The sequence below is a fragment of the Caretta caretta genome, chromosome 20, assembly GCF_965140235.1.
Source record: "Caretta caretta isolate rCarCar2 chromosome 20, rCarCar1.hap1, whole genome shotgun sequence".
In the NCBI taxonomy this organism is placed as follows: Eukaryota; Metazoa; Chordata; order Testudines; family Cheloniidae; genus Caretta; species Caretta caretta.
Genome location: NC_134225.1, coordinates 10,878,495 through 10,892,033, shown reverse-complemented (window position 1 = coordinate 10,892,033; position 13,539 = coordinate 10,878,495). Strand labels below are relative to the sequence as shown.

The 13,539-nt window shown below is 51.0% G+C and overlaps 1 protein-coding gene across 3 annotated transcripts in view; it reads left to right on the top strand.

Moving 5' to 3' along the window:
* Nucleotides 1-13,539, top strand: part of PPP1R1A (protein phosphatase 1 regulatory inhibitor subunit 1A) — a 64,906-nt gene extending 51,367 nt beyond the window's left edge. The window contains exons 5-7 of one of the 3 annotated variants that reach the window (XM_048834426.2): nt 4,313-4,519; nt 11,190-11,291; nt 12,574-13,539. In XM_048834426.2, coding sequence (XP_048690383.1) covers nt 4,313-4,519; nt 11,190-11,291; nt 12,574-12,596 — 332 coding nt within the window. In that variant the 3' untranslated portion in view covers nt 12,597-13,539. Of the gene's footprint in view, nt 1-4,312; nt 4,520-11,189; nt 11,318-12,573 lie in introns of all 3 variants that reach the window. The other 2 variants (XM_048834425.2, XM_075121802.1) reach the window with 2 other exon arrangements.

Genomic DNA, 13,539 nt, shown 5'->3' with positions numbered 1-13,539 from the left:
GCAGAGACCCTGGTGTTATTCTCGGGGGGTGAAGCTCTGGAGTCTCGCCTCAAACACGGCTACAATAAATCCACCCTCCAGCTTTTGTTCTTCACCTCCTTCCTACATGGTTGTGCCACATTGCAGTGAAGCTGTTGAACAGCTGCTGTGCTCCACACCAAAGGTGGCTGCATTTCGATGTGTGGAGGGCAGAGGGGGGTGAACTGATTCCTGTGAGAATCTCCAGGTGAAAGGTGCTATAGAAAGGATAAGTCAATAAGGGACTTGCAGAGCCTGGAGCCTTCCCTGACTCAGACCCTCCCAGTCCATCCGCAGTGAGCACCTCACCAATTGCAGCCAGCGGAGCAGCAGGGGATCTGCATGGCCCCATCTCCACCTGGTCACGGACTTTGCTCCCTTCAGCACCTTGTCTGCTGCAGCTGCCTCCAATGTCCTCCCTGCTGCCTCCCAGCACGTGGGGCCCCAGCCCCTCTTCCACGTCCATCTCAGGACTCGGCTGTCGTCTTTGTTTCTAACACCCACCTGCTTTGCTTCCCTCCCCAGGGGCCCTGGGATTAGAAGCTCTGTCACTTTTCACCACTCCTCTCCCTCTACTGCCTGCCCTCCCATCACCGGGAATCGGCCTCCTCTGTTCCTTGGCAGGGCCCAACCAAGCATCTTTTCCACAGCTTTGTCCCTTGCCTCTCTCCGCCTAATGCCCTGTCCCTCTCATCTTCACCTCTGCTGAAAACCTGGCTGTGCGCTAGGACCCAGAGTGTAGAAAACTGTGTCTGCTGCTTCCCTGAACTCAATGAGGAGAGCAGGCAGTCAACTGAAGTAGTAGGAGCCAGTTAGGCCCTTAAGACGCTGATATCTTCCCTCACTCAGGCCCTGCTACCAGTCTGCTTATTTGTCCCCTTCAACTGAGTGATGAGAGCCACTCTAGCTGGCACAGAACAGCAATCATGAATGAAAGAAGAAAACGCCCCTCTGGGGCAGCATTCAGAAAAAGAAAGAAAGCAAAGGAAGCTTTTCTATCTAAGCGGGAGGGAGCTCTCCTGAGATATATAAACACAAATGTTCACAGTGAGCCTTCCCGCCCCAGTGAGGATGTGAGTGGTGAGGAGATGCCTGATCTTCCAGTTAGTCAGAGTGCAGGTGACCTGGCAGCGACTGCAGCATCCATATCTCCATCTCAAATGGATGTAACCATGTACGTTCCTGAAGAAAAGTGTAGATCAGAGAAGAGTGTGGTGGAGGAGCAAGAAACAGCTGCTGCTGAGTTTAGTTCCTTTAGTCTAGATGATCCAGGACTGTGGACCCACTTGAGCAGTAGCCTGAGGGACTTCCTTGTACTGCATGGGCCACAGCAAGTGAAAAATTTCATGTTCCTCAAAGACAATGAAAATAGAAGTTTCCATCCAACACATTAGTGGCGTGAAATCCCCAATGGTGACATGGCTTATGTACTCAAAAACCCAGAATGCTGCATACTGGTTTTGTTGCAAACTCTTCTTCCAGTCTAATGTTCCAGACACATTGGGTTCTACAGGAACAAATGACTGGAAAAATCTGGCTAGAAATCTGGCTTGCCATGAGAAGGCAGCAAATCACCAGAGAGCATTCCATAGGTGGAAAGAGTTTGAGATGAGACTAAGGTTAAAGGCCACCACAGATGATCAGCATCAAGAGAAGATTGCATCAGAGGCTCTTTACTGGCAAAGTGTTCTGAAAAGGCTCATTGCTATTGTGAGAATGCTGCTACCCAAACCCTAGCACTGCGCGGTACTTCAGATCAGCAGTATGTGCCAAACAATGGAAACTTCCTTACAATTGTGGAGCTGATGGCTGAGTTTGATGCTGTGCTCCAGGAGCATCTAAGAAGAGTCACCACCCAAGCAATGTACACACACCACTATCTTGGAAAAACAATTCAAAATGAGATCATACAGTTACTGGCAACAAAAGTCAAACAGAAGATTGTGCTAGCTCTGAAGTCAGCAGATATGACTCTGTTATTCCGGACTGCACACCTGACATCAGCCATACGGAACAAATGCCTTTAATGGAGCATTTTGTAACAACAACAGAACCTAGTGAAAATGTCCCTGCAGTGGTGACGGTCTGAGAGCATTTTCTAGAATGTATTGACATGATGATACTACAGGAGCTGGTATGACAAATGTGCTTCTTAAAAAGCTGGAAGATACGGGCATTGCGATAGCTGACACGAGAGGTCAGGGCTACAATAACGGTGCCAACATGAGAGGAAAGGACAGAGGAGAGCAGACACGGATCCGAGAGTTAAACCCTGTCCCATGCAGTTCTCATTCACTGAACTTGGTGGTCAGTGATGCAGCATCAGCTTCTAGTGAGGCTGCTGAATTTTTTAATGTAATTCAAAGCATTTATGTTTTTTTCTCTGCATCAACTCATCGATGGCAAATTTTGAAGCAACATCTGGGAACATTCTCTCTGACACTGAAACCACTGAATGCCACACAATGGGAAAGTCGAGTGGATGTGATAAAGCCCATCAAACACCAAATTGGGAAGATAGATGATGTCATAGTTGCCATTATGGAGGATAAGGCTATGACAGGAACTGTTCGTGGGAGAACAGTGGCAGAGGGAAATGGAATCACCAGAAACATACATCACTTCAAATTTCTGTGTGGCTTAGTGTTGTGGCATGACAGACTGTTTGAAATAAATGTTGTAAGCAAGAGACTCCAAGGTGTTGACCTTGATATATCTGGAGCAATGGAACAACTGGACAAAGCAAAGCCAGACCTACAGTCTTACCGGTCAGATGAGGGATTTCAAAACATTCTGACAAGTGCACAGAAGTTGGCAAAGGAACTTCACACTGAAGCTATTTTCCCACCCATTCGAAAATACAAGAGTCATGGAAGAAGAAGACATTTTGATTACAAGACACGCAATAATCCCATGAGACCCCAAACAACAATTCAAAATTGAATTATTTAACCAGGTGCTAGATTGTGCAATACAGTCAGTTGAAGAACGTTTCCTGCAGCTCAAGGAACACAGTAGTATATTTGGGATGTTGTATTATATTCCAAAACTCCTCACTATACCTGGAGAAGACCTACACCAGCAACGCAGGGCACTAGAGACAGTGTTGACACATGCGTGATACTGATGCTAGTGATTTAGGTGATGAACTGAAAGCCCTTTCAAGATACATTTCAGCAGGATCAACTCCAAAGGCTGTTCTGGACTCTATGAGCACAAATAAGATGACCACCCTCTTTCCAAATGCTTTAGTTGCTCTGTGCATACTTCTAACACTTCCTGTAGCAGTTGCCAGTGGAGAATGCAGCTTCTCCAAGCTGAAGTTAATAAAAACACATCTACGCCCCACAAGGACCCAGGAGAGGCTGGTCGGCCTTGCAGCCATCTCAATAGAGCATGAGCTGGCTCAGACTGTGGACCTTCAGCAGGAAGTAGTTCAAATATTTACAACCAAGAAGGCACGGAAAGCAAACAGATTCAAACAGATAAAAATGCCAGTGTTTACTATGCAGACAAGAAAAGTTACATTTGCTGTTCAGGCATTTGAAAGTTAAGTGTTACTTAAAATTTTTGAACAAGGCATTTTAAGTTGTTGGTTCTCCTTTATTGGGATAGGTAGCAGAGCAGTACCATGAGAGGAGTAGAAGAAGAAGGCGGCAGAATTGAAATTTTTCAAAGTTTTGGCCCAAGCGAGGGGGCATGGGGGCATCATTTGAGCTCCCTGCCTCAGGTGCCAAAATGTTGTGGGCCGGAGCTGGGCCTCACCCTTCTGTCTCTCACTCTGCTGAGCTGGGCTGGGCTGGCTGACCCTCTGCGTGTTCTGGGGCATGGTCCCATTGGGGACTAGACTCCTGGACCATGGAGCTACTGCCACTGTCCTGATAGACAGGACATAGGGATTAAAACCATCTTGTCATCTCACCCTGCTCACACCAAGTTGCCACCAGGGGATCCGCACCAGGTCTTACCTGGGGCAGCTCAGCGCTAGGAATGGGCACCAGGCCGGGGGAGAGGATCAGCACTGAGAATGGGCAAAGAGTGACTCAGTGCTGGAGACAAGCCCAGACAGATCAGCACCAGGTCTGACCGGGGTGGCTTAGCACTGGGGGCAGGCCTAGGGACTATCAGGATCAGGTCTGACCTGGAGTGACCCAGCACTGGGTGTACTGTGGCCCCCATTGGAGAGACACTGGGCATGTGTCCACATGTCTGATTACCCACATGGGCCAGGAGTTCCCCCTTCAGCCCCAAACCCCCGAGCGTTGCTCATCCTTGGCCTTTCTCTCTCCTGCAGAGCTCCAGATGATGGTGGAGCACCACCTGTGCAAGCAGCAGGGGGAGGAGGAGGATGCCAGTGTGGAGAGCCAGGAGCCACACAGCCCCGGATGCTGCCACCACGGTAACACAGCCCCCAGCCACAGCCCCGGGGGGACCTGCCCCCTTGCTCAGGCCAAGGCCAGGCTGGAGTCTCAGGAGGGCAACTGTGCTGGACCAGACAGGAGTGAGTATAACATGGACACGTCGGAAGGATATTAGAGTGCCCCCGGTGATGTCCTCGGTTGGACAGAGTCCTTCCCCGGGCAGTCAGCACCTGCCCCCTCTGTCTGCTCTGCTCTGCGCCAGGCCCATTGCCCCCCTTCTCCGTTGTCTGGTACCTAGTGCCTCACTCGCACCAGACCAAGGCAGGTGTAACACGCAGCCTGCTGCGCACACGCTGGTGTTATGCCGCTGCCACAAACAGGTCAGCGGGAGCTGAGCCCCGAGGCAGAACCTGCAGCTCATCCGGCCTCCGAGCTCAACCCAGGGCAGGCGGCGGCCTCCGGCTTTGGGGAGTTTGGGGAGGATCCCAGCCTGGCTGCTCTATCCCATGTCTGCTCCCAGTTCCCAGGAAGTTCGGGCCCATGGGTGATTAAATGCGGCACTGAGCTTTGCTTTGTGTCCCTGGGCCTGCATGTCCCTCTCTGTCTCAGGTACCATCACCGTGGTATCTGGGTGCGTCACCTTCGTTAATGCATTTACCCTCCCAGACCCCTGGGGAGATCACCAAGGCTATCTGCCCCAGGGTATGGGAGGGGACCTGCAGTTTTACCTCCCCATGAGATACCCCCTCAGCCCTGGCCATGAGGTCAGTTCAGCTGGGACCATCCCCTCCCCTCTGACCCAAGAACTGGAAACCTCCTGTCCTGTACAGCAAAGGGGCATTTACCAGAAATGCCCTCATAAAGCTCACATACAAAGCAAACAATATTCAGCCAGGCTGAGCCCTCAAAGCCCTGGGAAGGAGCCACTGAGGGAGTGGAAACATAGTGCCTGTTACCCTGACAACAGCTTTTGCTTAGCACCAGGGCTTTAGGTGTGGAAATTCACATGACATATCTCAGTAATAACCTTAGCTCTGACCCACAAGCCCCCAACCTCCTCGTGCCCTACGCTGGTGCCATGTAGGGCAAACGCCCTTTCCTCTGCCCCATGCTAGCATCTCCCTGTGGTGCCCCCCCACTTCTATGCTTCTCCCGACACCTTCGGAGTGTCCTGCTTCCCCGCCCTGGTGGGGTAAGTGAAGCCACGTCTTCGAGAGGCTTTGGGAACGAGCGGGAGGGCAAAGGCCTTGGGTCCGATAGTGATGAGGAAGGATCTGCAGCAGCAGTGGGAACAATGGCCTCTAGTGGTCACAGGGAAAAGCTGCAGCTATCCATTGATGCCAACAGCCACTGGACAGGCTGAGTGATGGACCCGGGTCACAAGGCAAGCGGCTCAGGAATGTCTTGCCCAGATCAGAGCTGTTGGTGAGCACATGGAAGAGCAGCTGGGGCTCTGGGTGTTCCAAGGGGCCATGATGCAGCTGGGGAAAATGCTTTGATCTTTTCCTTCCCTGATGAATCAGTCACTGGAGCAGCATTTTAACAAATTCCTCCAAAATCCTCATCAAATATTTACCATGAAATTCTGTCCTCCTGCTGGCAGCCTGCAAAGCAGGACACACACATCACTGACTCCAGAGCAACTGATGCAGCCAAATGAGAACCAGTTCCCTAGCTTCTCACTTGCTTTCAGATTTTTGCTGCTTCGCCTAAGTGCAGGACAGATGCACAGAACACCACAGACTCTCCTGCCATTTCTGGGGCAGAGGGGATGCTTCTGGAGTTGGAGACAGAATGCCTGGGTTCTATCCCTGGCTCTGCGTGACTTTGAGCAGATATCGTCCCCTCTCTGTGCCTCAGTTTTCCCTTCTGTATTGCAGGGAGATGATCACTCCTTGCTTGACATGGGGCTGAAAGCGAATATCTGCAAAGGACTTTGAGCTCTGGACAGGGCTCTGTTTCTCTCTGTGCTACCCTTACCTAGCTACTCTTCCATCAACAGCATGGCATCATCGCTCTAGGGTGGCATGTCCGTTAGCCATTTCATTGTCCCCAGGTTCCCCCATCCTTCAGAGGCATGTGATGGGGAAGCAAACAGACACAAAGACACAAACAGACACTCCTGGCTTTGCAAAGGAGTCTAAATCCAGTTGTTCTTTACTGTAGATAGCACAAGAATTACCCAGAGCTAGACAAATTAACAACACATCTGGATGCATTTCCCTGCTTCAGTTTCCTCATCATTGTGGAGCATTCTCTGGACTCCTCTAAGGAACCCAAATACCTCCTTCAGTGCATGGCTTCTCCTCCAGATCATGAAGTCTTCTCTTATTCCTGCAGCCAACTTCCTTCTGCTTCTTGTCTCCTCTCTCTCTCTCTCTCTGTCTGTCTGTCTGTCTGTCTGTCTGTCTGTCTCTCTTTCAAATGGCCAGTGAGAGACCTTTTCTCTTATAACCCTTTGCCCCCTTTGTCAGATGACCTCCCAATCAGCCTCATCTGGTGTGCCTTGGGCAGCAGCCATCTCTTTGTTCACAGGTGCTCCATTTGAATGGAAAATCATCAAAGTTTAATGACCCTCTTTTGTTAGCCCTGTGCCAGGACATGAATTTCTCCAGTCAACTCCTGTGCATTTTAGCTCCATATGTAGACAAATGGCACCACAGAAGGCAAATAAGCCCAACATTCAAAGTGGAGCCTGCAGTGTGTTACAGATATCCGTAAAGTTTCCAAAATCAAACATAATGACAGGTTTCAGAGTAACAGCCGTGTTAGTCTGTATTCGCAAAAAGAAAAGGAGGACTTGTGGCACCTTAGAGACTAACCAATTTATTTGAGCATAAGCTTTCGTGAGCTACAGCTTCTGTAGCTGTATGCATCCAATGAAGTGAGCTGTAGCTCACGAAAGCTTATGCTCAAATAAATTGGTTAGTCTCTAAGGTGCCACAAGTACTCCTTTTCTTTTTGCAAAATCAAACAATTCATAAGCTGTACACAGAGAGACAAGGTAAATTATTTTATTGCACCAACTTCTGTTGGTGAGAGAGAAGCTTTCAAGCTGCACAGAGCTCTTCTTCAGGGCTGGGAATGTGCTCAGAGTGTCACAGCTAAATACAAGATGGAACAGATTGTTTAGTAAAAGTAAACACATATTTTAAGGGACTATTCAAGGTGAAGTGACATGGGGTGAAGTCATGGGGAGAAGGACGGGGTGGGAGGCAGCTTGGGTGTGGGGGTTGTTAGTGGGTTACAGATTGTTGTAATCAGCCATAAATCCAGTGTCTCCCTTCAGTCCATGGTATTTAGTGTCTAGCAGAGTTATGAATTTAAGCTCCCAGGTTCATCTTTTGAAGGGGTTGTGCAGGTTTCCTTGGAGGATGAAGACTGAGAGGTCAGGTAGAGAGTGATCATTTTATACAAAGTGCTCATCCCCAAGTGATGTGGAGTTTTTCTCTTTCATGATTTTCCTGTGTGAGTTTGTTCGAGAGCGTAATGATTGTCTGGTTTCTCCCAGATCATTGTTACTGTGGCCTTTAGTGTACTGGATGAGGTGCCCCACATGTTGTGATAGGCATGTGCTGGGACCTATGGATCTTGAAATGTGTTTTGTGTGGGGTATTGATCATCATAGCAATGAAGATATGTCTACAGGTTTTGCAACTGTTGTTCGGGCAGGGTCTGGTGCCGCTTTGAATTGGTGGGTGGGGAGCTTGCTTCTGATGATGAGTTGGGAGAGGCTGAGGGGTTGTGTGAAGGCCAGAAGAAGGCAGGAAAGATTTCTTTCAGGACATGGTTCACATCGAGTTTGGGTTGTAATTGTTTAATGATGCCCCATATGGGTTCTAGTGTGGGATGGGAGGTGACAGCTCAGGGTGTGTGGATGGAGGGAGTTTTATTTCCATATTGAAGCAGGTTCTCTTTAGGGTATCTGGGTGGCCCATTCCAGGATGTCGTCTACTTCTTTGATGGAGTGTCCTTGTTTGGTGAAGGAAGTTTTAAATACACCACAAAACCAATGATATTCCTGACACACAGCGATGATATTTTTATCCTCTAGACAGATGACCTAAACTCCCTCATAGATTTCCTCCACAACTTCAACAACCACCACCCATCCATTAAACTCTCTCTAGAAAACTCCCACACCAGCACCAACTTCCTGGATATCACGCTCTGCTTCAGCAATGGAACCCTACAGGCAACTAAATACTAGCAACCCATAGATCACCACGCTTTGTCTACACTACAAATTACTTCGCTATAACTTCGGAATAATCCACATCCCTGAGCAACGTAAATTACACTGACTTAAGAGCCGGCGTAGACAGTGCTATGTTGGTGGGAGAGCTTCTCCTGCCAACAGAGCTGCCGCCTCTTATGGGAGGTGGCGTAATTAAGCCAACAGAAGAGCTCTCTCCTATCAGCTTAAAGCGTCTGTGCTTATGCGTCACTGTAACGGATGTAATGTGTAATGTAGATGTAGCCTTACCTTCACAGATGCAGTAACCACTCCAAGAAATCTGTTATCTACAGCCAGGCACTCAGATACCAAGAATATGCTCCAAGGAGAAAGTCCGGGATTCACACCTAAACACACTTAAAACTGCCTTTACCAAACATTGTATCAAGTCAATTGCATCATGGAAAACCTGTAGACATATCTACACCGGTAAGATGATCAACACCCCCCATAACACACCTTTCAAGATCCATGGGTCCTACACAGGCCTATCATAACGTGGGGCAGCTCATCCCGTGCACTAAATGCCACAGTAACAATGATGTGGGTGTAACCAGACAATCACTGCGCTCTTGAATAAACTCACACAGGAAAATGATAAAAGACAAGAACACCCTATCACCTGTGGGTGAACACTTTTCACAACATGATCACTCTCTATCTGACCTCTCAGTAGGGTTGCCATCTGTTTGGCTTTTACCCATACACTCTAGTTGTGGGCTTCTGTGTTTGGGTGCCATTTAGGGATGCCAGGTGCCCGGTTTTCAACTGGAAAGTCTGGTCGAAAAGGGAACCTGACAACCCTAAATGGCACCTTAACTAAAAGTCCAGTTCCCACAGGGCGAGGGGAGTGCCGGGTCATTAACCCACAACAGCCCCTGCTCAACTGTGGCTGCCTCCTACCTGCAGACAGGCTCCTCGAGACGATCCAGCGAGGCAATGAGGGGAGGAAGGGAGAGGAGCGAGCGTTGGGGGCGTGGACTTGGGAGTCAAGTTACGGGAAATTAGAAAGATGGCAACGCTACCTCTGAGTCCTCATCCTCAAAAGAAACCTGCCCAACCCCTTCAAAAGATGAGTTTAAAGACAAGTCGGAGTTTAAATTCCTAACTTTGCTAGACACTAAAAATTATGGACTGAAGAGAGACACTGACAACAATCTGTAACCCACTAACCATGCCCCACAGCTGCCTTCCCTGCTATGACTGGAGAGGTGTTAACAGGCCATTTCACCTTGAATGGTCCCTTGAAATGTGTGTTAACTACTTGTGCTAAACAATCTGTTCCACCTTGTGTTTAAGCTGTGACCCCCTGAGTAAGTTTCCCAACCCCGAAGAAGAGCTCTGTGTGGCTGGAAAGCTTGTCTCTCTTACCAACAGAAATTGGTCCTACAAAAGATATTACCCCCCCTACCTTGTCTCGCTAATATCCTGAGAACAACAGAGCTACAATACTGCATATTAGCTATACGTAGACCGCTTCCCTAAATCATCCCACCGGAATTTGATCCTGGCATTCCTGCTCCCCCATCGGTCACCATTGAGGTCTGGACCTGGGATTTTAAAGCACTAAAAGTCTGGGCCCCACTTCAGCTAACAGGCTAATGGCCCCTAGTTTGAAGTGGTGGTAGATTTTTATCCTCTTAAATGAATCAGACTCTATAGAGGGGGGACTCCGAACACTGGGCTGGGGGACTGGGCTGCAGTGGCTCTGACTGGGTACTTGCACCCTCCCTCTGATTCTGAAAAGCCCTATCAGGTCTCTGGAACAAGGGAGCCACTTAGGGCAGCACTGAAGGGCTCCCAGAGCCTATATTAGGGGCTATGCTGGATAGAGGAGGCACAAGCCCCTGGCCCTATGTCTTGGCATCAGTGCCCACCAGGGAGGGAATCTGGCTCAAAGTGCTTTGTGCAGAGCCGCCAAAATCCCTTGCTATTCATGAGAACTGTGTCCAGCCCACATAAAGTCACGTCCCAGTGACCTCCACTCAGTCACGTCTCCATGGCGGCCTCTGTCTGCAAGGGAAGGAGGTGGCACTCTAGGGCAGGGCGAAGATCCCTGGGGCAGGGGCAGGGTGAAGATCCCTGGGGCAGGCCACGTCGGGCACATCCTGCAGGGCAAAGATCCCCGCAGCAGGCCATGTCAGGCACATCCTGCAGGGCAAAGATCCCTGGGGCAGGCCTCATCGGAAACATCCTGCAGGGCGAAGATCCCTGGAACAGGCCATGTCAGGCACATCCTGCAGGGCAAAGATCCCTGGGGCAGGCCTCGTCGGAAACATCCTGCAGGGCGAAGATCCCTGTGGAGGGCCGTGGCGGGCACATCTTGCAGGGTGAAGATCCCTGGGGCAGGCCACATCGGAAATGTCCTGCAGGGAGAAGATCCCTGGAGCAGGCCGTGTCGGGCACATCCTGCAGGGTGAAGATCCCTGGAGCAGGCCACATCGGAAACGTCCTGCAGGGTGAAGATCCCTGGAGCAGGCCACGTTGGGCACATCCTGTGGGGGGTGGGGTTGCACCGTGGGGCAGGCCATGTTGAACCCCGTGCTCATGCTCCTTGGGCCTGTTTTGTGCAGAGGAAGAATCGACAGGAGCTTGTGCAAAAAGCGAAGACGATGGAAGGCCAGGACTGTCCTCAGAGAAGCAGAGTGTGCATATACAACCAACGGACTCCTCAGGCAAGCAGGCTCCTGCAAGTGACTAGGTAGGAACCCATGGGAGGCTAGAGCAGGAATCAGAATCAGAATCTCAGGGTTGGAAGGGACCTCAGGAGGTATCTAGTCCAACCCCCTGCTCAAAGCAGGACCAACCCCAACTAAATCTAACCTGAGCAGACCTCAGCTAGAATAGTGCATGGTGCTGCCATATGACAGAGCAGGGAGAGAGAGGGTGTGTTTGGAGATCGATTGATCAACAAACTGATGAGAATGCCAAGAAGAGGACACGGATACTGGGGCTGGCAGGATAGGCAGAGGGTAGAGAAGTTAAAAGCTGCTAGGTCTTGCTTGGCTCTGCCATCACTGGGTGGAGGGTGTGACCAAGTGCCGGGAGCGGCATTGCTCAGGGTGGAACACGGGGGTAGTGAGGAGGAAAGGGCTAATATTTGGAAAGGGACTGAGCATGAGGAACAGCTTCATGAGCATGGGAATCCCGTGGGCTGTGAGTTTGTGTGCCCAGGGATGTGGTAACAGGTGTGGGGCTCGACTGACCCCTCTGGGCTTGGCTCACAGCTCTCCTGTTGGCTGATGCTCCCGAGTGGCCCATTCATGATGCATGTGGTCACCAGGGCGTGCCGCCGCACTGCCTTACGAGTTTTCACTGAGAGCCACGTTTTAAATCCACAAGGTTCTTTTTTGGCTCATCTCAGCTGCCCCTGAACTCCGGCTCCATGTGGTGCCTATGAGATAAAGTGGGGACAGGTGCCCACTCCACACATGCCACCACCACGGTTATCGCTATTGGCCCCCTCCTGGGCAGCCCCAGCAGCCACGCCAAGGAGCGGATGAGCCCTGGAGTCTGAACCTGAGCTCAGGCTGAGTCTTGTTTCTCACCCTAAGGGGAGGCATTATTTGACTCAGGCTGGACACCTCCCTACCACCCATGGCAGCCTTAACTCTGCCCCTAGTAATGCCATCCTGCCCTCACCCCTTCTGCTCTCAGCTCTGCACTGAATTACCCTGCCAGCACAGCCAGTGGCTGTCCCAACCCTCCCCAATCCCTAGTGCTTGGGGACCATTGTCTGGGGAACAGGCATGTGCACGCTGAGAAAATGCGCAGAGTTAAGGTTACAGGGCATGGCCTGTGGTGTTCAGTAGCCGTGGCCCTGGGAGGGCATGTGTTTGTAGGTGGAGGAGCAGCAGGATGAACTGGGCGGCAGCTTAGCTTTTCGTTGGATTTCTTTTGTGGGTTTGTAGTGTGGGTCCCAACCCCAATGTTTGTTGTTTTAATACCCTCCTGTAGGTGGCGCTCTGGTCCAGGTGTGAGTGATGTTTCGAGGACAGAGGCAGGGCAATGCGGCGGGAAGGAAGGAAGAAGGAAGATCACTGGGTTCCGGGGCGGGGGGTGGTTAATGATTGTTTTCTAAGATTTCAATGGCTGTTTGGGTGTTTGTGATTTTTTTTTACTGCCGTAGAGAAGACGCTCTGGAGTGGGACGGTGAAGGCTGAAATCTGGCCCCACCAGCCCTTCCTGGCTCGCGGTGAATGGGGCAGCCTGGCACAAGTGAGGCATTTCACAGCAAACACAATGATCCTGGGCGGGATTGACAGTGCCAGGTGTGGACATGCAATTCCAGGCAGAGTCCAGAGAGGGTGAGATCCCCCCTTGCACAGCCCAGCCCAGGACCTCACACCCTGCATGAGACCAGAGCGGGAGTGTAGGAATGGCTGGGCCTTGTGCCAGACCACCCCTGGCTCTCCCCTCACCCAGCTTTGACACATGGTGAAGCTATGACCTGCCCTGTCCACACTGAGGGTTTGAAGCATGTTGTCAATCATGGTTTAAACACACCTTTGTGCTAGTGTGGACAAGCCCCGAGGAGCGCAGAGCCTAGGGGGACATCCCTTTCTCCCCAGCCACACGGGACACCCCACTGCTTCCCCCTCGCCCTCGGTCTGACCAGGGTCTCTAACCCTACAAGGTTCCTGCCTCCCTCAGCCAGGTCCCAGGACAGGTGGGCCAAGCTGGGTCCAGGTTCTGCTGACCCCAGGGCAAGCGTGGGATGTGAGCATGTAGCGTGCCTCGAGCCTGGCAGTGCCGCACATCTGGCTGCCCTTGCCCCTGTCCAGTGGTGCAGGAGGCTGAACCCTGCCCGGTGTGTCTATCGTCGCCTGCACTCAGCCCTCTACAAGCCCCCATCATCACCGCAGCTTTGGCTGTCCAGAGCACCAAGCCTGTCGTGTCAATCAATAAACTGATCTCATGTTA